Genomic DNA, 25885 nt, shown 5'->3' on the forward strand with positions numbered 1-25885 from the left:
CTACGGGAGATGGGTCGACATGTATTCATCACAACTATATATATTGTAAACTTTCCCGCTTGTTCAGCGAAGGGGGTATAGCTCAGTGGTAGAGCATTCGACTGCAGATCGAGAGGTCCCCGGTTCAAATCCGGGTGCCCCCTTGTCACCTTCCTTTTTTTTTTTTTCTCCCATTTTACACCTCTTTCTTTTTCTTCTGTATTGTTTCTCAGGTAAATTTGCATACTTTAATTACAAAAACACAGGGATCTTACCTTAAACGAATCATGGGTAAACAATTTCATGCACACATAAAAAAATGTAAACAAACAACCCCCCCCCAAAAAAAAAATGCAGTTGGAGATCCTTAGAAACCCTATCTGTTCCTATTTTTTTCTGACTACATCGTACTATCATTCAGCATGGAAATGTAAAATATGAGTTATAAAAACGAAGAGTCGCAAAGACAAAGGGGCAAAAGGATTGGGCGAGGATAAGGTGCCAAAAAAAAAAAATAAAAAAAAAATAAAATAAAAAAAAATCTAAAATGATATGAATAAGGGGACACCCGGATTTGAACCGGGGACCTCTCGATCTGCAGTCGAATGCTCTACCACTGAGCTATATCCCCTTTGCTGATTTAATGGGAAACTCTCACGAACATGGCTAAATGACCCTATCTGGATGACGTAATGACATATAGGGCCTACGTTTAAGTCTCATAGGTTCATGCTGGCCTAAACAATATTGTTCATAAATCAAGCCTTCCTTTTGTACATACTGTTTTGAAACCATTTATGTTTTTATATAATAGCTGCTGTTGTTGATATGCATTATATACGCGAATTTATTAAGCGCACTGCTTGCATTCATTTTTTTTCTATGGTCTTTTACATTGGTTCTGGCTATCCCTCGACCCTTTTTTAAGGTTAATTTTTTAGGTTACTTTTTTAGGTTAACAAAATGCATTTTGTATGTGTCTCTTTATAATTTGAGAAGTTCCCCTAAATCTATGGAAGCAAATTCTCTATTGTGTGTGATGTGTGTGTGTGTGTATGAGTGTATTTTTTTTGCATCACTAGGTATAACAATGATAGATCTATATTGTTGTTGCGATAAAGAAAAGTGGCAGGCAAGAGAGAAAATCGTAAGAACCACCATTAAACTAACTTTAAAAAAAAATAACGATGGAAACTGCACATGGAAACAGAATGAGAGAGCAAAGAAAAAAGGGAAAATGTAGAATTGAGCGAGCGAAGGAGACAGGAGTGCATTGACAATTAAAAAAAAAATGTGGAAAATAATTGCTATCAGGGGGTACCCGGATTTGAACCGGGGACCACTCGATCTGCAGCCGAATGCTCTACCACTGAGCTATACCCCCTTTGGTGATTCATTACAAAACGCTCATCAGCTCTGTTCTCTTTCCGTTTTGCATTTTTATATGGCTGATGTAATTACATGCAAGTTGTGCGTTTCCTCAAACATCTTGATCTCCTCTGTGACTTCCTGTAAAAAAAACTTTCTCATGTAACTAAGTAACTTTAAAATGGAAACAGAATGAGAGAGCAAATAGTAATAGATAGTTAGATAGATAGATAGATAGATAGATAGATAGATAGATAGATAGATAAATAGTAGATAGATAGATAGATAGATAGATAGATAGATAGATAGATAGTAGATAGATAGATAGATAGATAGATAGATAGATAGATAGATAGATAGATAAAAGATATATAGATAAATAGATAATAGATAGATAGATAGATAGATAGATAGATAGATAGATAGATAGATAGTAGATAGATAGATAGTAGATAGATAGATAGATAGATAATAGATAGATAGATAAATAGATAATAGATAGATAGATAGATAAACGAATGAATGAAAGAATGAATAAATAAATGAATAAATAAATGAATAAATAAATGAATAAATGAATAAATAAATAAATGAATGAATAAATAAAAACATTAAACATAAGTAAATGAAAACAGAGAGCAGTGGAGACTATAAAAAATTTTGGAAAATAATTGCTACCAGGGGGCACCCGGATTTGAACCGGGGACCTCTCGATCTGCAGCCGAATGCTCTACCACTGAGCTATACCCTCTTTGGTGATTTAATGCGAAACGCTCTTCAACTCTGTTCTCTGGCCGTTTTGCATATGGATGATGTAGTAACATGTAAGTTGTAGATTCCCCAAACATCTCGATCCCCTCTGTGAATTCCTGAAAAAACCTTCCCATAAAACAAACTTTGAAAGAGAAACAGAATGAGAGATTAAAAGAAAAAATCGAAAGAAGTGGATACCTAAACAAAAACAAAAACACATATTAAAAAAAAACCTTTGATAATTTTGATATGAAACTCTCATCAACTCTGCTATTGGACCCTTTGTAAATGGATGATGCAATAACATGCAAGTTATATAGAAATATTAAGTATATAGACATTTGAGTTAGACAGGAAGTATGGGCATTCAACTTCTTACCTTCGTTCTTGTTTTACTGTTCTTGTATTTTGGTATAGATATAATGTTGCAATTTATAGATATCAGTTCATTATAACTGAGTGTATACTGCATATTCTTCATTGCTCTTTTACATTAAAGCTCTGCTTAATATCTCAATTTGGGTTTTGGTTTGGAAACTAATTTGTTTTTCTTCTTTTTTACGTTGTGCAATGTGTTGTTTGTTTGTTTGTTTGTTTGTTTGTTTGTTTGTTTTGTGTGTGTTTGTGTGTGATCTAGGAAGTTTCCTTTGAGAACTATATCGCTTTGCTCTTTATTCTTTATTGTTTCGTTTGATTTTCCTTGCTTCTTTGCCGCCTAAGAGTGGGAATGTGACAAATACATTACTATGAATTTCACAAGGATGTAATAGATCTAGATAATAATGGTATAGAAACAGGGCAAACAAAAAGAAATCATATAAGAACCACCATAAAAATAACTTTTAAAAATGTGATAGAAAATTGAAACAGACTGAGAACGCAAAAACATAAAATAGAGGGAGTAGGGGATATCGAGAGGATTATGAGACTCAAACAATTAAAAGAATGGTGGAAAATAATTGCTACCAGGGGGCACCCGGATTTGAACCGGGGACCTCTCGATCTGCAGACGAATGCTCTACCACTGAGCTATACCCCCTTTGGTGATTTGATACGAAACGCTCTTCAACTCTCTTCTTTGGCCGTTTTGCATATGGGTGATGTAATAACATGCAAGTTGTAGATTTCCCCAATTATGTTGATCCCCTTTGTGAATTCGTGTAAAATCTTTCCAATAACACATACAAAGAAAAGAGTGGAGACTTAAACCAAAAAAAAAAAAATGGTATAAAATGTTGCCTTCAATATTTATGTATCGGTTTATAAGTGTATAATGCATCCATCATGTTCTTTACGGTTCTTCTATATCTCTATTAACTCTGGGCTTTGGTTTGGAAGTTAAGTTGTAATTCTTCTTTTACGCTGTGAGATGTGAGTTTTTTATAGTGTGTGCATGTGATTTGGGAAGTTCTACCGTAGAGAACTATCGCTCTGCTCTTTATTCTTTATTCTTTTCTTTTCTTTTCCTTGCTTCTTTGCTTTTAAGAGTGGGAACGTGATAAACATATTACGTGTATTATGAATTTCACAAGGATATAGATCTAGATATTATGGTAAAGAAAAATGGGAAACAAAATGAAATTATACAGAACCACCATAAAACTAACTTTAGAAATATGATGATAGAAAGTTGAAACAGACTGAGAACCCCCCCCCCCCAAAAAAAAAATGATAATAATAAAATAGAGGGAGTAAGGGGTATCGAGAGGATTATGAGACATAAACAATTAAATGGTGGAAAATAATTGCAACCAGGGGGCACCCGGATTTGAACCGGGGACCTCTCGATCTGCAGTCGAATGCTCTACCACTGAGCTATACCCCCTTTGGTAATTAATTATTGAACTCTCTTCAACTTTGTTACATCTGGTCACTTTGTATAATGGATGATGCAATAGCATGAAAGTTGAAGATCTATACAATCTCTGAGAACTCATGGTATTTATAAGCTTATGAGGGAATTGCTTATGAATAGTCACATTATTTGTATTTAATATGAGTGTTTCCGCATTGGTCAATTTTCGTTTTTGTACATGTTTTAACAGAAACAAAATATTACAACCAGCAGTCTCTCATCACCTTCAAGAAACATCTGAAAACTCACTTGTTTAATTGATGATCAAATAGTAAAGCGCATTTGTACATGTACGTTTTATGGAAATGCGCCACATAAATGTGTTATTATTATTATCATTATTATTATCATTATTATTATTATTATTATCATCATTATTATCATTATCACTATTATTATTATTGATCGTTACCTGGATGAATCAGAACTTACACTATTATTATTATTATTATTATTATTATCATTATTATTATTATTATTACTATTATTATTATTATTATTATCATCATAATCATCATCATCATCATCATGTTTAAATGTACTGTGAAAGATCCACTGTACACGTATTGTAATAGTCAAATATCATCAAAAAATCATCGACAACTAATCAAAGCAAAAGGCAATAAAAAAATAGATACGGGGATGGGGAGGAAAAGAAGACAGTTTCAAAAGGCATAACAAGTACTATTCAAATTCAAATTTCACAAATGTATAACAAAAGATGGTGGAAAATAATTGCTACAAGGGGGCACCCGGATTTGAACCGGGGACCTCTCGATCTGCAGTCGAATGCTCTACCACTGAGCTATACCCCCTTCGTCGATTTATAGGGAACTCTCACCAAAATGAATACAAAATGCAATTGGAGCTCAAATTTGGATGATGCAATGATATGCAATTAATTGCAAATTTGTACCTGTTGGCATATTTTACTGCTTACAATAGACTTGTACCTTCAAAAATATTTCTTTGCAATAGAGAGTGATGTATGCAATGTATTTGATGATTTTACTTTGGGGGAAAAAAAATCTGTAAGTGTTGACCTGTTTCTTGTTTTTGCGTTGTATTTGAACTTTTCATATACTGTTTTGAGTGACGTCTATCAGTTATTGGACAAATGGGGACTTTCTTTTTTATCTCTCCCCTTCTTTCCCTCCCTCTTGTAACTTCTCTCATTCTTTTTTTTCTTTGTTTAAATCTTATTTTCTTCTCTCCTTGATAAGCAAATCTTTGTAGGAACATAAGAGGAAGATCGACTGCTTTCTTTGAAAAATCTATCAGTACATTTAATGTATCTGTCCGTGTCGACACATTGTATTAAAGGGGAATTCCAGACGATTTTTCATAATTTGACATCATGTAGTACATAAATCATTGACTACTCCGTGTATAGATTTGTGGAATTCATTGTGGTCCTTGAGCAGATGAACCAATACTCTGAAAAAAAAAACCCAACAAATTACACTGAACAAGGATGACATAGGAGGCTCACATATTCCAGTAATTGGGTAATGTAGCAATGTAATTCATTACCATACCAATTGCTTAACAACTTCACCCGTGTAGAATTTATGCATGCTTCCTTCTTTTGTTCTGCTTCCTTGAGCATCCAATCATGCATTCTTATGTGAAGCTGTTATATCATCTTTTCGTTCATAGTGATTTTCTTTTTTGAATTTTGAAAATATTCTTATTCTTTATCGCAATCACTATAAATTCTGAAACTCTACCTAGTACACTGTATAGCCAATTCATGGCTGTTCAAGTACTTGTACAAGAGTATCAAAGTCTGAAAATCATCCGTAAGTCTCCTTTAATGTTAAGTGTTAAGAAGAGAATGTACACGTACATCTATAGGCAACTCCCATTATAATCAAATCCTCAGGACCAGCAGTTTCTTTCGCTATACAGTGAACACCCACTATAACAAACAGGGTTATGATGAAATTCTGGTTACAAGTAAGTAAAAATTCAAGCCACATTTTCCACTCTGTTTTTTATTTGTTCATTTGTTTAGTTATGACAAAAATTTCGATACAACGAAAGAAAACTGCTGGTCCCAATGACTTCATTATAACGGGAGTCCACTGTACAGCCGTATCAAAATTTGGTGAAAGCTGAACAGTAAAGTATACATGTACACCACACTGTATAAGACGATGATAGTTTTGGGATTTTTTATATCGCTGTAAGGAGAATTTTTGTTAAAACTGAGTTCGTTCTAACAGAAGTGTGCTGTATCAGTGGCTTTATTACTCTTGCAACACAGCACCACAAACATCCTGTGGCATCAATCTTTCCACACATAATAGGAGAAATACATGTACAAGCGCTTCACAACACTAAACACAGATTTATCTTTGTGTTACTTTTCATTGTTTTATTACTTCTGTCCCCTGGAAAACATAGCATGTACAATATTTACAAGTTTCAGATCATATTTGACATATGGCTTTACTGCTAGTTTCAATACATGTGCATACATGCAGTTTGATAGATAACATGTACCTCATAATACAATCTCACAACAGATGTATCTGAGGAAAAAAAAGGTTTGTCATGGCCCCAAAGCAGGGTGGAGTTTCGTAAAGTCTCACCCTTCAGGCCTTTAACACAGTAGAATGACCCTTTCTCATATCTTCTCCTGCTAACAGATGAGGATCCTAATTATGCAGCTGGAGAAAACGGTGTGGGGGGGGGGGGGAGAGAAACTGAAATGAGAGTTGGTGAGACTTAACTGAATTACGACAGTCATTTACAGAACATTACATTTCAAACACAGAACCACACTCATTTAGGCCATGCCTGCTTATGCGACATAACATTGATAACACAAACTTTGACACAACCTACGAGATGTACGTGTTTGGGCTGATATAAATAAAAGTGCATGATTGTTGCATACAGTGTTACATAATTTATCATTCCATGAAATCATACTACATACACTATACAGAGTAACTTTGTTATGGGCTGCTTGGGGCACTGAAATTTACCAGTTATACTGGGTATCTCCTTATATCCGCGATCTGCCCTCATGCTATTGCAAACGGGACTGACCGCTGAACACAAACATTTCGCATTAACACTGGCACATGACAACATAGTAAGTTACAAGTGTATTCCCCCGAGACATGCCAAAGTCTAAACAAAAGTAGACAAAAAGAAAACAAAAAGATGCACAGTGCCTGCAAAATGATATGCACGCTCAACAGCATACATGTACATTGGTTAAAAATGAATAAACAAGCTTAAATAATTCAATTTGATGCACAACAAGTGTACATTATTTAAGTATTTTTCCCTTTTTTCTTTGTTGATAAAGAGTTTTGTTCTGTGGACATTATACTGAAATATGCATGTTTCTGGACACATTCTGTAACAAATCAAATAACACAATAATGCCAGGGAAATTGCAAATTAGGTATCTCTCCTGAATTACTGCTACCCAGTGTTTAAAGGGATGTTATCTATTAAAAAACAACAACAAAAGATGAGGGTCGACAGACAAGATTATGATCATGTTTTGAATACTGTAACACAAGTCATTTATTGAAAAGTTCTAATAATGTGGGTTCAATCTAGGGCATTTCAAAATACATTGCATCCAAATTTGTGTTATTGGACACATTCCAACTTTGCACAAACTTTACGCACAGAAGAAAAATTAGAGATATACAGCTGTATTGTTCATTTCACATGCAGCATACCACAGAACAGCTTAATTCATCCCAGCACAGGGAACAATTGCATGGATGGTTCCAGTACTTCCCATATACCAACGATCTTGAAAGAAACAATTACTTCCTACGAACAATGTCATAATCACAGGGACTCTGTATCCTGATATTTTCATGGTAAGGATGAAGATTTGTAATTGGCTTTGAAGTTTACACACATACAAACATCAAGAGCAGGCACTCTCCTGTAAATGCACAATAGTTTGATTCAAATAGCCACAATAATGTATTAAACAACCCCCCCCCCCCCCCCCCCCCCCCCCCCCCCCGTGAAAAAAAAAAAATTATGCAAAATACATTCCGACACTTAGAATCAAGACGAAAGGTATTACGTTTTCAGACTTTGGATTTGTTATAAATAATACTGTACTTGGTCTCTTCCTTTGCATCATTCTAAGCTATGATGCCTGTGGTATTATCAGGGAATTGTGGCAAGGGGTGACATATTCATCACCCTGGACCTGTAGTGCACTCATCTTCACTTCTTTGGAATCAAACTAGTCTAGTTTCCACTTTGCAGTACATTCATGCAAAATACATAGCCACTTAATGATTTCATGAACTTCTTGCAAGGTGCCAGTGCTATTTTACACCTGTATAGATAAACAGCACTGCGTACAGACTATCACGAGTATGGACATAAGTGCAACTGCAGGGCTTGAACCCTGAACTCTTCCATTGATTGTGCAGAGTGCCATCTATGAGACCAATACACCCCATTTTGGTCCACAGCAAAAGCTGAACTGACAATAGACTGGCAGAAAAAAATAAAACCCACAACAACAAATTACAAGTAATAACTCACACAAGAGACATAATGATGATGATGTCCTAGTCCAGTGTACTCGCGTTATAACAAACTACAATAGGTTATAACCAAAATTCTTGTTACAACGAAGTACAATGTAAATATCAGGTCCCCAAATTTTCAACCATGTACCTTTACATATTTCACTGTTCAGCCAGGGCTCGACACTAACGGTGGCCCGGTGCCACCAAAAACGCACGTTTGGCCACCAAAATTTCAGAAATGAAGAAGTTGGTAGCCTGATCGGGCCACCAAAAAAGGTCAGATGTTTACCTTTGGGCCACCAAAAATAAAAGTTAGTGTGGAGCCCTGGTTTAGCTATAACAAAGTTTTGATAAAGGGAAAGAAAACTGCCAGTCCTGAAGACTTCGTTATAACGGGAGTCGCTTGTATTTGAATACAGGACAAAAAACGGACCTGTTCAAATTCTTGTAGAACTTAACATTGGTCTGTAAACTGCCTATAGCTTTATTCCCATGCTGGGCAAAGTAGGCTCTTTGTGGATATAGAAAAAAAAAAAATGACTGCTACTGATGAACTACACTTTGTACAAAAAAATAATAATAAACAACTAGAACATCAACCCTCTTTATTGATTCATCTCTTTTGGTTTTGTGATCAGATGGGTGTCAGTCAGAAGATTACCCAGAAGTGTCTAAGCATTTTTTAAAGATGTTTTCTTTATCAGGAACCAACTTTCATACTTTTTCTTTTCTTTTCCAAGACATACACCACCGGTGATAGATGAACTGAGCATCTCAGAAAGTTTTGCTATACAGGATACACAGACATGCACACACTTGAAAACAACAAATACACAATAAATGCAAACACATACACACACACACAACAAAAAGTTTGGTACACTCTTTGATAGGCTGTTCAAATTTTGGTTCATGCACATATGGATCAGACAAGCTACATAATTATCCTCTCTTGTGTTTTGAAGTTGGCAACATGATGGACATCACTCCTCCCCTTCTTCCTTCCTCCTAATCCCTAACAGTGATGTTGTTGTGACTCGCTCATCTCAAATACACTCCCATCCATCCCCCCCCCCCCTCCACTTTCACTTCTCCTGACAGTCTTATAATGAAACTTTGTATGCAAATTGTGGCAGTCAAATATGTTAGGGACTTCCCTGGAAGATGGATGGGGGAGGAGGGGAAGGGTGAGGAGGAGGAGGAGGAGGATGAGGAGGAGGAGGAGGAGGAGGAGGGGAGTGGGGAGGAGGAGGAGTGGAGATTAAAGGGTATAAGGAGAGATGAAAGATCACAGGAGCTCAGTGGCAATCCATGTCCTGCACATAGTCCGGGATGCTGCTGTTGCTGTCGGTGTTGATGGGGAGGCCACACTCCGCACCCCTGTTGCCGACATCCTTCAGACCATTCGTGTGCGAAGACGACGACGACGCATGCTGGCTGATGTCCTGCTGGATGTTGGGCGCCACCGGTGGGATGTTCTCGGAGTCCAGCGGCGGAGTGTCGTCCCAGTCTATCGTGAACCTCGTGACGCGGGGCTTTGTGTGCAGGATGTTGCGTACAACCTGTGTAGGTTTTCACATGTAAGCCAGCATGAAAGAGATTACAAAAATCAAGGAATATTTGGTTATTCTCACACAAGCAAATTGACCAGCAGGGAAGAATAGCAAAAAAAACAAAACAAAGCAAAACAAATGTACAAAAAATGCTAGATGCTAGAAATTTTATCTGTATCTTTTCACAAGTTCACTTCTTGAAATTTGTGACTACTTCACATCATCACTTCAAAAATGAAATGCCTGGTGTTGGTATCCATTGATTCAGTGTATACTACAATGCACATTGGCACAGTAAAATCTTCTGCTGTACTTTTGACTTTACATCATAAAACAAATGCAGTATTCCTGCCCTAGATTTAAACTCGAATCTTTACTTTTCAAAGCAAAAGTGTACTCCAAGTTCACATTGAGTATTAATAGCTAATGCATGCATAGATCTGAATTCTGGGGCCTGTTTCATAAGTAGTAAGTGGCAATTTATCGCAACTTGCATTTCATAAACAACTTTGGGATTGATCGCAAGTATCGCTCAATCTACTGAAATTTATGCTTGATTTTCCTTGAACTCAAGCGTAAATGTCTTTATGAAATAGGACTTACGCTCAACATTGAACTTACACCTGATTCACCGAGTTACACTCAATGAATTGAACGTAAGATCAATCCCAACTCCTTATGAAACAGGCCCCCAGTTTATACAGACATCTCAAGTACACAATGTACATCATTATCTAAACTGGTTAGCATCTCTCTCTCTCTCAACACAGACATTTAACAAGAAAAAACAAGAATAATAACCTTATCATACTGCGTTTCACCACAGGGTGTTTCCGACTCCGCGAGTTCTGGGTCTGAGTATTCGTTGTTGACGTAATAGCCTACGCGGATGAACTCGTTCCCCCTGTACGAGCATGTGATGAGGACAACGGTTACGCCCAGAATGTCTCCTTGTGGAATGAGAGCTGGATTAGGGGGATCCGCCTGTTGTCAGAAATCGTGATACATAATCAGATAAAATCAAAATACATACATTAATTCAACTCATTATTCGGCATATCGTCGCTGGGGTGACAAGACCTTGTATCTGCAATTTTGGTGAAAATGACTTTTTTGGATTAATGGTCAAATAATGGGTTAAAGTGATGTCCTGTCCAAATCCCAACTGTCTTACTCGAAAGATGAAGCCACCACGGCATGTCAAAGGAAAGGCTATCCCATTCACCACAGTGCTTTGGCCACCATGTTTTTTGGCTCTCCTGAACATTTGATATTTTGTAGATACAAGGTCTTGTCGCCCCAGCGACGATATGCAGTATGAAACTTTCCACATGAAACATCTGTTCTACTTCCAACAAGTTGAAATATTCTGGGAAGATCAGAGTACAAAAATTAAAGGCACAGACTTTTCAGCAAAATTGGTCTATTTTCAGTGAGCAATCTTTTATCACACATAGCGACAATATGCAGACTTTTGTTATCATTTTTTTTAACCTTTTGCCTTTTTCAATTTTATGGTGGCTGAAATAAATTGGTCATTAAAAGAGTACTAATTTTTTCTAATCAAAACAATAAACTGTATATGCCACATATTCAGCAAGTCCAATTTTTCACAAATCAGGTCTTCCTGACAATTTTGCCAGTGGTTAAATTTGCGATTGTGGAGTACAGCAATGAAGGAAGACATGAACATGTGCATGTCGCATTCATGCCAAGGTCAGAGTTAATTATTTCATGCGTTGTTAAAATCGTGAACAGCACCAGACTCACAAAATTTGTGAAAACAAAATCTTCACAAAATATATGGCATATACAGTACAGCACATTTGTACTTGTACATCAAAATGGACAGCAAGTGCAGATGTTTCCCTCACACAGTAGATAGCTGCCTGTGTGTTTTTGAACATCTGTCAATAGTGCTAACCTTGATGTCTATGCCCATTGATCTTGAATGCTTGCATACAATGTACTTAACAGTCTCCTTTGTTCATGGGATTCCCCAGCACTCCAGTTATACTTGTTTGCTTATCAATCCTTTTTTGGTTTTGTTTTCTTGGTTTGTTTCATTTTCCATCTGAGAAGATGGCTGGATAGTCCATATCAGCGGCACTAGCTAGCTGGTCTTTAATGGGGTCCAGTTGGATGTCAGACGGGACCACTTTCTTAACCGCGCTATGCACCCTGCTCGTTCTGATGAATGAATGAAGCTGGATCTCTTACGTGCGTGCGTGAGTTGTGGCTCTCTCACACAAGGGACCTCCATTTTTATGTCCTACGTGTATCTGAGGGACGGAGTGTTTTGCCTCTTACAAGAGGGGATGTTATGATTACACATAACAAACAAAATCCTTTACATGCCAGAAACTTTGGACAGCGTGTAGCACTGCTATAGGGGTTTATGTGCAGATCGGTACTAAAAGCACACAAAAGGTTGAGAAATTTTGTGCAGGAGTTAGCTACGGTTAATACATGTACATCAAGTCTTCAAATAAATCAGAAGGTCCTTGGCACTCAAACATTTTGTGAATTGGGACTTGTAAAAGATAGTTTATAGATAGTGAATGGTTAAAATCATGGCATGATTGAGAATCAATTGGACGGGACGGACAATTTCTGTTTCAAGACTTTGCCAGAGAAAAACTAGCAATTTTCTACCTTGGGTAGCATTATACAACATGCTTGCATTACTGGAGGCAAGCTGTTAATACACTGTAGTTTATCAAATACTGGCTGATTCCAAAATTTGTGAAAAATAAAAATACAGCAAAATATACTGCACGCATGCACTTATGATATTTGGTCCACAATCATACAATTATCATTCTTTGGAAGTGGGTTGCAAAACCAGGGTTTGGAAATTTAGAGCGCTACTTGCACTGGTTGAAACAAACCTGAAAGACAAACATGTGACGGCCCTGTGAAACGGGTCCAACGAGCACTGAGTCTAACGTCTGGTCGTAGTCTTCCGTCTCTGCAGACCCTACATAGATTATCTTCCACTCCAAGTCTGAAAGAAAAAAAGGGGGACGAGAATAGACATTGCTGGCCGCTTTTTGTAAGGTGAGGCATACTGTGTACATACAATTGTACTTGAAGTTGAACAGAAAAACAGAATTGCAGTAATGAGTACACACATTTTACTATTTTCCTTTAAATCCAAAGGAACTCTTTCTGAAACCAAACAAAAAGCATTTTATATCTTTTATCAGTTGTTTAATAAAGTCATTGATTCTTCTTACTGATTAACCATTAATATATAGTCCCAGAGCGGTTGATGTGATCAATGAAAATGTATATTTCAATGATAATATCAAAAATTACTGCAATTTAGGGAAAGACTTCACTGTTTCTCCCTTTTACAGTAGTACAGTGTATTACATAACACTCTACACTACTAATACCACTGTCCCTACCACTTGCTATATAAAATGTGTATAAAGCTTGGATGTCTTTCCTAATTTTGTAAACTACACTTGCAGAATCACATTGCATTGTAGACTGACTGATTTACAGGAACAGATTGAAGAAAAAATTGTTGATGAATGGTGATCATCTTTGGTTTGTCAGAATTTTAAGATGTTCTGTGGGATGTTGATGTTGGAGTTATGGTCTATGGATTAGTCACTAGCACAGCAGGTAAGACTAAGAAAGTGACATTACTCTATACGTATAAAGATTTGATGCAACCTGTAAAGAAAACACACATGCAGCTAGCCCCAGGCTTCAAAAAGTGATTTCAAATTGGAAAGGTGCAGGGATTAGGAAATTGGTGGGGTTGTCTAAAACTCAAAAAACATTTTGTTCAAGTTGAACCCGAGTTTGGCTGTGTTAAGTGTGTTTTTACAAGGCTAAATACAGTACTTTCACCCTAGGATTCAAGGAATTTTACTCAGGCCTGAAACTGCATGTAACTACGCATGCGCACTAAACTAACAACCAAAGCCAAAGACATTCGCTCAGAGCTACCAAGTCTCACGCATTCGACATTCTGCACGAGACCCACGCATTTCAATAGGGTCCCTCTCACGATCTCGCGCATGGCACCCATTTTTCTCACGCATCGGGAGCATAGGTTAAGGATCAATGTGACAGTTGCAATTGAAGGTATAGGGTCTATATCCCTTTTGCTTTGTCTTTAAAAATAAGTAAAAAATAGTCACTTAAGTACGCATCAGATCGCACCATTAAGAGCTAAAAATTGAAAAAGCTCCGTACCATGCTCCTGGTCCCCCCGCTCGGTCGCCGGTCGCTTCGTTCCCTCGCTCGCGCACATGTGCTCGCGCGGAGGACGCCACGTCATGAAAATCTCACGCATAAAAATTTTTGGAACTTGGCATCTCTGTTCGCTTGCGCTTCTTTTTGGTTTTCCCCACTAAAGGGCTTTTTACACTTGTGTTTCTTAACCCCGGACTTTCTCTGACCCAGGACTATCGTTAGTCCCGTACCAATTTTTTCAGCTTTTTACACTCGTCAATTAGTCCCGTACTCGTTCTGTTTACACTCACTTGCTTGGCACCGCAATTGCGGTGCTAACCCCTGCTATTTTGCAGGGCCAGATAGTACCGTACTATCGGTGGGGCTAGCCCACTTTGGCAAAAACGAGTGTAAACAGAAAGTGGGCTAAGGATAGTCCCGTACCAACGGTGGGGCTAAGGCCCCCCCCTTAGCCCCACCGTTGGTCCGGGGCTAAGCAAAAATTTACAAGTGTAAAAAGCCCTTAACAGATCTACACTAGCACTAGTCTAGTCTAAACACCAGACTAATGCCACTAATAATGTTAGAATCTACAAATAATATCAATAAATCTTCATAAGTGTTAACTGATTAAACAACATTCATTATCATTTTTATGTAATTACTGGCTGCATTTGCATTGATTTACAGAGATTCCTGGTGAAAGATGGTAAGTAATGTTATTCAAGGCAAACATCCATGAAGATGAGCTACATGTAGTTGTGTAGTCTTACCTTCTGATAAATTTTCCATGCATTCGAATGTAATCTCAAATTGGAAAGGGTTCAGAAAACTGGCCGGGTTGTCCAAAACTCGGACATTTGTCACTTGAACTTTGGCCATGTTTTGTGAAATAAATACTGCACTTCACGCTTAAAAGTGTTACTGGAGTCTCAATCTGCATACAAACACTGTGGTCATTCGCTAAAAACTTTGTGAATGCTTGGCACTTCAGAAATGACGATAGGGCTGGTGGTTCGTCTATATGCGGCAGGGGCCGGGGTCGATCTAGGACACTGCTGCTAGCTGTTGTTCCTGTGTTATGTCCCCGATACTTCGGGGTAGTTGATTGGCAAATCCCGCTGGAGTAGCTGCGGTGCAGACTCGACTACTGACGTAATGTCACGAAACTTGCCTGCGTTCTGTGCACATCAACGTTTTGTCTCCAGACCAAAAACAATACCATCAGTGATATTCTCAGAATGACATCAATCAACACCTTTTCCGTTATTTTCCAGTCTTCTCCTAAGTTAGCATTAGTATGAAACAGTCTTTCATGTGAAACGCCACAGCATTTTTGTAAATTGGAGATGAAAAGGCGCAAAATAGATGTTGCCAATTTGCACAAGGAATTTACTTCCTGTACAAAGAAGTCATTAATCATATCATGACACTCAATACTTTCGTTCACTGCCTTGATGCAATTACTACAAATCTTACAAAGTATTTTTTAGATTTATAGAAAATGCAATATTGTTGATAGAACGCAATATAAAACTGGATTTAATTGAATTTTTGGACCAATACGCTTATTCTCTCCGAACTGCGCGCGTGCATAAAGTGCGCTCATGCATGGAGGCTACTCGGTGAAGCCCCGATACGGAAGGATAGCAAACGCAGAGATTGAGCAAACGCAAGTTTATAGAGGTTCTACGTAGAACCTCTCACCTTGAGCAAACACCATCTAGTTTTGAGAGGAGAAAAATCTCTTTGGCCTATATCATATTCATTTTTTTTTCATCAGTAGCGCAGGACTTGAGTTCACGTCATAATATTATGCCATTATACATGTTGACTTGTGCTGATTCATGATACCCTAGCTCAGCTCAACCATATCACTTCAATAGGCCTCTGTTTTTCATTCATTCATTCATTCATTCATTCATTCATTCATTCATTCATTCATTCATTTATTCATTCATTCCATTTCCAACAGAAACGATTATATTGTACAGAAATTGAATACATAAATGTCATCATAATGCATAATGAATGATAAGTTGACAAAATACTGTAAGTATACGGAAATGCTGGAAATTAATGGAGAGAAATGCTAAAAACAGTGCATGTCGGGTGCATTCCCCCACACGTAGGTCCCTATATTTAATACAACAAATTATGATTGATGTAATGTTATACATAAAAAGTGAGAAAAAACAACAACAAAAGAAACTAAGATATAGAGACCTGCGACCAACCTAACTAACCCGAAACAAACACCCTGGACAAATCCCTACAAAATAATATAGGGCCTATAAATACTAGTATCCCAGCTAACATTTGGACGTTTTCTGAACGTTCTTGAAACGTTCCAAGTTCGTTATTTGGACGTTTTGTCAAACGTTTTCAGAACGTCATTTTCGGCGTTTTTCGACGTAATTAAAACGTTTCAAATGGACGTTATAAGCACGTTTTTTAAACGTAAAAAAAGTTTTGTCAAACGTTTTCAGAACGTCATTTTCGGCTGTTTTCGACGTAATTAAAACGTTTCAAATGGACGTTATGAGCACGTTTTTTAAACGTTTAAAAACCCAATAAAAAACCTTTCGCAATTTTTAAGGACCTGCAAAAAACCTTTTGGACGTTATAGACGTCAGTAAAACCTTTTAAGAATATTCAAAACGTTCTGTGGACGTTCTGCGGACGTCCAGAAAACCTTTGAAAACCGTCTAGAACGTTCGAAAAACGTTTTAAGAACGTCTAAACAGTGTCTTATGACCCGTTCCAGAACTTTTAGAGAACCTTTCATATTCGTCTATAGAACGTCCAGAAAACCTTTTAAGAACGTCTAATGTTTATTTTTTATTGGGTATTAAAAAAATTATAGTTATGAGATTTATGCAGACACAATCTGGGATCAATGTACCCTAATCCTAATCCTATATAATCCTATCCTAACCTGTTCATAATGTCCCACCACCTATACCTATACTACATCCTTTTCCCAACTGATGAATCTGTATCACATTCTTTTATATACCAGCAAAATGTTGTAATGCATGAAGACATGGTTACTAAAATTAGATCACACAAACCTTAATTAGGCCTATATGAAAATACCTCTTCATTACACAATCTGAAATTGTGAATAACTATGAACAATAACGTAGGTAAGCTTATTTTTAACACAGAAAGTTTGAATCCAGCATAAATCTTTAGATTTCAAAGCCTTTTATCTATTTCCACTAGTCAGAATATTCATAGATATGTATGAATATTCATGATAAAAAAGACCAATGACGAACACTTATAGCGGACTAAATAAAAACGTTTTTTAAACGTTCATTAAAGCCGGACGAAGTCGACGTAGCAGACCAAACAAAAACGTTTTGTGGACGTTTATAAAGGACGAAGACGTAGCAGACATGATAAAAACGTTTTGTAACGTCCATTGACGTTTTTAAAACGTTTTCCAAAAAAAAAATACGCTTTGCGGTAAATGCTAAGTCCCAACTTTGACGTTGTATGTACGTTTTAAAAACTTCCATTTTATATGAAGACGTACGGAACCTCAAAAAAAAAAATACGTTTAGGAAACGTTCTAAAAAACGTTATGTGTTTGCTGGAATGTGTATTTCAATCGGAGTCACAAGCTTTTATACATCTTACCAACAAACAAACAAACAAACAAACAAACAAAAAACAAACTTCCAAACCAAGATCCTGTCTGGCATTCCTGTCAATCATTTTCCACATTAAGCACCTTATCCTGAATCTGAGCGTAACTTGCTTGTTTCTATGTTAGTACTGTACTTGTAACAACAGACACGGTGCAGGGAATGTGTATTCCATAATTATGTTAATCATATTACTTAACAATGATTGACAGATGATGTCACTGGCAAGATCATAGGTTTGGAAGTTGTTGTTTTTCTTTTTGTGAGCGTACCCAAGTAATCTGAAGAAAGACAGAAATATCATTAAACATATTGAGACACTGGCCTTCATTTTGGTCACCGTGAGTGATGATAATGATGCTATGAATCAATACAAGTCAATATGCCTTTGCACTGCATAGTTCCTTTATTTGAGAACTAAATGATTGTAGCAACAAAGACCAAGGAAATATCGTGTAGGGCCTACAGATGCTGCCACTTCCAATCACATAGGCCCTTAATTATTTTGTATAAATGTCAATGCGCCTCCCCATTATCAGAATCATGTATAAATGAGTGTACTGTTCACTAGGAGGGTTTATAAAGTATAACACAATAAAAAATGTACGGCCGCTGGAAGCCCGGGTTTATTATGTTTAGTATATATGCCTATATACACATATACATTATAAAATGCATTGTTATGTGCACATAATTTTTTTTTCTTAACCGTGCATGGGATGCCTAATTGAACAAATAAACAAACAAACAAATAAACTTTTGCTGATATGAATAAGTTTTTCGCATTACACAAATTCAGGATTTGTTTGATTGAAATAAGAGTCAAACTCATTTTTGAGAATTTTTCACTTTTGTGCTTCAATTCATCGTGATCGAAGCGTGGGAGGAGGAGGAGGAGGAGAAGGAGGGAAAAAAAAACCTAAAATATATAGAAGTTGCTAGGTTGGTATGAGATATCTTGGGTATACCATATTGTAAGCGGTGAGTAGTAGCTGCAGTGGTAGCAGAGAAGAGGGAGGGGGGGGGGTAGAGAGGGAGGGAGAGAAAGACGGCAAGCCGAAATGTAGAAAATTAGATGTTAGGTAATTTGAGGTAGAGGAGGAGGAAAGGTGGGAAAAAGGTCCTGTGGAGAGGAACTATTTAAAAGCTCTTTGTTTCACAGATGCGGTCTTAGTGGTTGACCTACGGAGCTGGAGCAAAATCCTTGCATGTCGCCCTCTACCGGAGCAATAACCGCTGTTCAAGAAAATAACAATGTACATAACATGAATATACAATATACATGGGTACTACAGCGACTCTCGCTGAATGACAAGAACCCGGCTTCCTGATTGGCTGTTGCTATGGGAAGTTGTCATTCCAGCAAGAGTTGCTATCTTACCATCTTTTATGAAATGGGGACCTGGTATCAACATCGACTGCAGGTTTAAAAAAAAATAAGAAGAGTCCACTAACAATGACTAACGTGATTTCTCCACTGATTTCTCGTATTCTCGTGGAATGGCAATTGTCATGGTAACGACAAGAATCCAGCTTCCTGATTGGCTGTTGCTATGGGAAGTTGCCATTCCAGCAAGAGTTGCTATCCTACCTTCTTTTATGAAATGGGGGCCTGGTATCAACATCGACTGCATGTTAAAAAAGAAGAAGACGAAAAAGAAGAGTTCACGAACATGACTAGCACGATTTCTTCAATTTCTTGTAGCCAAAGCATGCTGGTGGAATGGCAATTGTCATGGTAACGACAAGAATCCAGCTTCCTGATTGGCTGTTGGTATGAAAAGTTACCATTCCAGTAAGAGTTGCTATCCTACCATCTTTTATGAAATGGGGCCTGGTGTCAACACCGACTGTTAAGAAGACAAGAAGAAGAAGAAGAAGAAGAAGAAGAAGAAGAAGAAGAGTCCACTAACGCGATTTCTTCAACTTCTTTAATCCAAGCATGGTTTACTGACAAATTGTACCCAAATCTTTGTAAAAAAAATGTTGTTTTTGACAACCAGTAGGCCTATAGTTGCTCGACATAATTCATGGAATGCACGTTCAGTGGATTCCGTAATATTAAAATAAACTGAGAATGTACAGTCATCGGAGTAACTCGTTACAATTTGATCAAATGAAAATTATCCACACTAAATTTAAAAGCATTTGTAAACTGGAAATATATCATATTTTCATGACATCAAATCAACAAAGTCGCCGTTGATAAGATAGAAGAAGAAATTTGAGTTGAATTTGAATTTGAAAAGTAGAAGGGTGGATATTAAATTAGTGAAAAGTTGTTGTCTTAACCGTTAGAGCTAATTAATGAGTCCGCTGGGGAATACATTTCTGTACTGAAGAAATGAACATTCTCTGTCTTGATTTAAAGTATGACTATCACATATAGAGAGCAAAATATCTCTTTTTGGTATTGAACTCCAGTTGATAGTAATTCGATGAGGGACAATAAGATTATAAAAACAAAGTTATGAGCGTCTTTTCCTTAAACTATATCCTAATTATGATAAATCATATTCTTCACGTCCTGTTTTTGTCTTGTTTTGTTTGTTATGTTCTTTCTTTGCGCTCTTTAACTCGAAAATGTTGAAGAAAGTCTGTTCATGCAATAACCTATTACTTGACATGAATGTTGATAATTTTGATATTAATTTACTTTGTTGAAGTCACATAATCATTAAGAAAAGTATGTGATTGTTTTCGGATAAAACATAAGAAGACGGATTAGCATTGTTGGTGTAATGATGAATCACACTATAGTTTTTTCGCTTTTCGTCAATGATTCTCTCATGATGATGAACATTAACTACATTTAACACGTACTACCTGCTCACCTATTTAATGTGTTTCTGTACCACTGTGTTGCCAACGATTGCTTTACAATCGTATTTTGCAATACAATACTCATTGAAAGATTTCTAAACCCTGACTATAGTCGTTGCTCACAACGAAGAATAAGTAAATGACACCGGTTATGCAAAAGTCCACGAAAAGAACACATTTTCTTTATATATTTCATCAGTATGATATCGCTCAGGAAAATTTAAGATCAAAACCGAGAGAACTATTGGAGAAAAACCAACAAAGGCGAACGTGTCACTGTCTTGTAGAGTTGCCCCATCTATTCCCGCGTTGCTAACGACGGTTTCTATCGAATTGCGCAACCTCCTTTCCAGCAGCGATCACAAAGTGCACGTGAGTGTTTTGTGTGGCTTCCTTTCACTCCTGATGTCATCGCCCGACTTAACGCACTACAATGCACGTTTACCTTCACTTGAAGACAGTTCTTAAGAAATGGGGTGGGGTAATGGAGAGACATTAACAAGGTGAAACAGAGAGGGAGGGTAGGGGAATCAGAGAGGGTAAAAGGTAGGGGTGCAGGGGCGGATCCAGGAATTCCTTGAAAGGGAGGCGCCTTTGCAAAATTAAAGGGGGCGCACGCACCCCTCCCCCATTTTTTATTTTTATTTCTTTTGTTTCAACCAAATATCAAGAGGGGACGCGCGCCCGGTGCGCCCCCCTCTGGATTCGCCACTGGGGTGGGGTGGGGAGAAGGAAGAGAGAAACAGACGAAGGCTTGGCCGTGGAGAAAGCAAAAATCTAAGCGGGTGCGGTTTATTGTTTGAGTGAGATTAATGTCATCGATTTCCTGCAGCATGCATTGTTGTTGTCCTTCTCTATTTATACCACATCAATTACCATGCCTTGGAACCAGAACCTCATGTATAAAAGAAGAGTCAATATGCTTCTCTGTTTCTACGGGGCAGGGACCGCTATAAATTCTACTCCAAACAATGTATTATAACCCTCTTCAATAAAACACGCATCGAACCAGAGTCATGATACAAAATCGTGGCTACAGCGACGTTGAAACTTTAAAAACACGTTTAAAATCTTATACATGCATGGATATTTCGATGTTCGAATAGTCCCAAATGCATAATATTGTGATATATTGACAGCCAAAGTAAACTGACACTCCTTTTGAGTTTAGACAAATCACGTTTAAATGCATTCTACTATATGCTAAGCGCTTTGCCCAACTGGTTGCTCTATTTAAAAATGCTGAATAATTTCAACCCCACCTCTCAAAGCAAAATCAGGGGGTTACAGTGTCTTCTCAACGATTATATACCCTACGACCAAATCTTTATTATCGTTAAGTCCATCTAACTGACATCCGGTCACTTTTGCTTTCTGTGGCACTCCAAGTTCCAGAAATCACACTCTGCAAGCATGTTTGTGTCAACACAACGCAGTAGCAAATTTCTGTCAGATGGTTGTTATCGATCTCTTCATTCCCATTTCCTGATTCCCTCAACAAACACAAATATTTCGTTACATTTATACATAGATTAGACTTGATCTTGAGTTTCAACTGTCCTGTGTATACTATACCTTTTTACCATCACGATAAGATTCACCGCACAATGTGATATACTGTATTCGTTTAATATTCATATAATTGTACTTATCATCTAACTTCATACAATTATTTTTCCACTTTTAATGGTGAATGTGTTTGTTTGTTTGTTTGTTTGTTTGTTTGTTAACGTTCACGTAATTGCAGATGCAAAGCATGTCATGAAACAAACAATCATAACGGGAATCACGTTAAAAAATGTGTCATTCTTAAGTGATTTCCCTCACTTTGCGAGAAATATAACAAATGAGTCATCATTATCAATCAGAATCACAGCTTCATCGTAATCGTTCACGCAGTCCCTCTCTCACTCCCACAGCGCAAGTCTGGCCCGATATTCTTCCATCTGAATTTGCCACTTTTCTAATTGGGCTTCAGGGAATGATGTCAATAATAAAACGGCACAGAGTGTATGGATACAATTGATGCTATACGACACTTAACGCCCTCAAAGCACTTTTCGACTTTGTGTTGATAAAAGCAGCTACCCAACAGACGACGGTGCAGTCAAACAAACGATATTAATAAGTGCGGTGTCAAGAGACAACTGGGCATTGTTATTGCGTTCATTTTCTCCGCTCTGATCATTGTTACACGAGCCGAGCGATTAAAACGATCCCTCGGGTAATGACAGAAATGAATTGAGTTATAGGTGTTTGCTGAAGATGAGCGCTATTCAACGAGCTTTCTTTGAGCCCGCTTTTTACTGAATGACTGCTTACAAGAAACTCCCGAGGGAGTTAATGCAATGATAAGCCATAGAAAGATATATTTCACTTGGAGAATATAATCATTCTTGCCATATATTTCTAGAAAGGATCCATATACAAAGCGGTGCTGAAAGGAGAAAATAGGTAATTTTCCAATAATCCCGAGGGCATAGCAGACTTTTTTTTTATTCTGACAAAGAAAGACTATATATAGGAAACATAAACTCTTTCAAAGTGTAATCCTTCAAAAGACGGCCACGCTCTTATCTCATTTGATTAATTTCTATAATTTTAATTTCTTCAAAGAAAAGAAAAAGTGAGGAAAAAATCCACACAGTATTTTGTAAAGATGTTATCGCAGCGCTATTGTTTCTTTGTTTATTTTTCATACTAAACTTGACTAAAGCTTTGATACTCAATGTATACTTTCTATTTTTCCCTATTTTGGTTTGTCAAGTTGCTGTTATGACGTTGAACGGACATCAAGGGCAACTAAGTAAGTAAGTATACAGAGCAAGTAATCGAAAAGCCTGCATTCCACCTCTTCTTGTAGACCTAAAAATTACTATACACAAAGCAAGCAGACTGGCAACTTATATCCGATTCTTGCACGCCTATTCAAATTCAAATTCAAATTCAAGTTTATTCCGTTTCTCGACAGTAAAAAAAAAAAAACATAGCATACATCACTCTTTCTTCAGTGATAAAAATCGTATCAAAAAAACAAACAAAGTGAGTTTAACAGAGTAAAACAGTACTTGTATACTTGCAGTAAAGATACATTACAATGCCTGAAGTAAATTGAAATAAAGTGGAATATCAACGTACACAAGGCGAAAAACGGAGGGACCCACTGAAAAGACGAAGCTTGTAGAGTGTGGGCCCCTCAGGAGAGAAAGAATCAGTGAAAATATTGGTAACAATTATCGGCATCAGAACAGCAACGAAAATGTCTGAAGCAACAACAGCGAAAATAGTTGTAACAGCAGGAAAAGAAAGAAAAAATAGAGAGAAAAAATGTTTAAAGACCTGCATGTCACACAGTAATTATGTGATAAACTAAGAAGAATAGGAAAAACCCACAGTACAGATACAAACAATCCCATAATGATAACGTGAACCGTTACGTATGATTTTGAAACTCCATTGTCGAATATATCGAATATCATCATGTCGGCGTGAAGAGACTTCAAAGCAATTATGTACGTTGGAAAGTAAATGGTTGTGTTTGTTCCAGACTTTTTTTTCTTTCTCTACAGTTGTGTATAATCAACTTTTAATATTCCTGGTTTATGTTTTAAAAAACCAGTCAACATAATAACGAAAACATTCCATTAACTCTTTGAGCATGTGCACTTTCTCGTCATAACCAACGAAGAGTTAAATTGGCTAATGTGATCTACATTTTCATCGGTTTTTTTTAGTTTACTTCTAAGCATAAAACGGACTAGTGCCATACCCTTAACTCGAGTTCCAGAACAACAACGTAATCTTGGTAAAGTACAGGTGGCACGTGTATACAATCGATGGCGATGTTCATCATCGATCAAGTTCTCGGTACGGTGCTTGCTAGCCTGGCTTCGCCGCCTTAGAGACCCGTAAGATAGTGTAAAGGACTGAAATACTCTTGGATAATACAGGCCTACTTAGAAACCATCAGCCCAAGCTTTCTATTGTATACTTATTAACATGTGGTCAAGGATGTGTGACTACACTTGATCACGTTTTCTATGACATCATCAGTTACTCTCTCAAGTAATAATGGACTTTGAAGCCGCCTTAATTCTCGTGCTTCCCTTCCCCGCTACATCCTTTTCCCCTGACGTCGAACGGACGCTCCGTGAACAGTCAATTAATGCCGATCAATAGGCCAATCGAGATGAAACAAAGGAAAGAAAGAAATGCTGTTGGCTCGTTCGGGTCGCACATAAAAGAGAGTTTCTGAGGATTAATCGAGAGCGTCTTTCCACGGATGCTTCGAACTCAACGGATGAATGGTTACGGCGTGTCGACGATAGCACACGAGGGCACGACATACCCTTTTCCTTCGTCAGACCCTCCGGTCTATTATTTACGCGCTCCACGGACCGTGACCGCAGGCGAAAAGCGGTGCTAGTGTTGTGCGTATGTGGCAACCAAGTCATTCAGATTCGAGTAAACCTCTTTCGCGAGACGACGGACGCAGGGAGATCTCCCGGTGTTTGGAGGTGCTCGTTTATCCCTCTTGGACTTGCGGAACGATTTGCGTGTGTCGACCTCCAACCCATCTCTACTTTGAACTCAGGAGCTATAAAAGAGGTGGTATTCAAATAATCAGCGATCTTTGATGGGTGTTTGCCAGTCATCTATCGAGAGATTAACCGACACACTTGAGGATACCACTCGACTGGGTGTCTTTGAAAGATGCTACGCCCGGGGTGACGTACGTAGGCAGAGCAAAATCCGCCTGGGACGCCTTTCCGGCACAAATTACGAGGAAAAGAATTAGTGTTGTTGACTACACTTCACACTCATCCATTCCTTTGTCGGACAGAGAAGGGAAAACCAGTTACAGTTGACAGGACCGACTCAGCGTGTAGTAACTAAGCCTCTTATTATCCAATTTTCTTTCAGCTCTAGATGAGAGACGCTTTACGCAACCTGTCACCGTCTAGCGTCTACCATCATGCTTCATAGACAGAGGCCTTCTAAAAGGGAGGCGGGTATCTTGAGACGACTATGTATGGATTCCACACATGCTCTATTTTGAAAAGTTTGAGATGATATATATTTTGACAGTGTAAAGTAGGACGAATGATGCGTTGGTATAATCATTCATAAAGCAGTGCCAATCTCGCACCGTCGAAATAAACTGCCGCCGCC

At 37.7% G+C, this 25885-nt stretch overlaps 1 protein-coding gene and 7 non-coding genes across 8 annotated transcripts; 1 reads left to right on the forward strand and 7 right to left on the reverse strand.

Annotated features, from left to right (window-relative positions):
* The first annotated feature begins 71 nt into the window (after positions 1–71).
* Positions 72–143, forward strand: Trnac-gca (transfer RNA cysteine (anticodon GCA)). The gene has a single exon. It is a non-coding gene; the product is annotated as a tRNA-Cys (tRNA).
* Positions 144–538: 395 nt separating this feature from the next.
* Positions 539–610, reverse strand: Trnac-gca (transfer RNA cysteine (anticodon GCA)). Its single transcript has one exon. It is a non-coding gene; the product is annotated as a tRNA-Cys (tRNA).
* A 681-nt stretch (positions 611–1291) lies between these two features.
* Positions 1292–1363, reverse strand: Trnac-gca (transfer RNA cysteine (anticodon GCA)). Its single transcript has one exon. It is a non-coding gene; the product is annotated as a tRNA-Cys (tRNA).
* A 663-nt stretch (positions 1364–2026) lies between these two features.
* Positions 2027–2098, reverse strand: Trnac-gca (transfer RNA cysteine (anticodon GCA)). The gene has a single exon. It is a non-coding gene; the product is annotated as a tRNA-Cys (tRNA).
* Positions 2099–3067: 969 nt separating this feature from the next.
* Positions 3068–3139, reverse strand: Trnac-gca (transfer RNA cysteine (anticodon GCA)). The gene has a single exon. It is a non-coding gene; the product is annotated as a tRNA-Cys (tRNA).
* A 714-nt stretch (positions 3140–3853) lies between these two features.
* On the reverse strand, positions 3854–3925 carry Trnac-gca (transfer RNA cysteine (anticodon GCA)). The gene has a single exon. It is a non-coding gene; the product is annotated as a tRNA-Cys (tRNA).
* A 773-nt stretch (positions 3926–4698) lies between these two features.
* Positions 4699–4770, reverse strand: Trnac-gca (transfer RNA cysteine (anticodon GCA)). Its single transcript has one exon. It is a non-coding gene; the product is annotated as a tRNA-Cys (tRNA).
* Positions 4771–9737: 4967 nt separating this feature from the next.
* Positions 9738–15381, reverse strand: LOC139713576 (histone chaperone asf1b-B-like). Its single transcript, XM_071625291.1, has 4 exons — positions 15008–15381; positions 12932–13047; positions 10842–11024; positions 9738–10049 (listed from the first exon to the last, which is right to left on the reverse strand). The coding sequence occupies exons 1-4, from the start codon at positions 15114–15116 to the stop codon at positions 9786–9788; spliced, it is 672 nt and encodes a 223-aa protein (XP_071481392.1). The 5' UTR covers positions 15117–15381; the 3' UTR covers positions 9738–9785.
* Between the last annotated feature and the right edge of the window lie 10504 nt (positions 15382–25885).

This window comes from Diadema antillarum, unplaced genomic scaffold, assembly GCF_040938485.1.
Source record: "Diadema antillarum isolate AM-2024a unplaced genomic scaffold, OU_Dant_1.0 seq00002006_RagTag, whole genome shotgun sequence".
NCBI lineage: Eukaryota > Metazoa > Echinodermata > Echinoidea > Diadematoida > Diadematidae > Diadema > Diadema antillarum.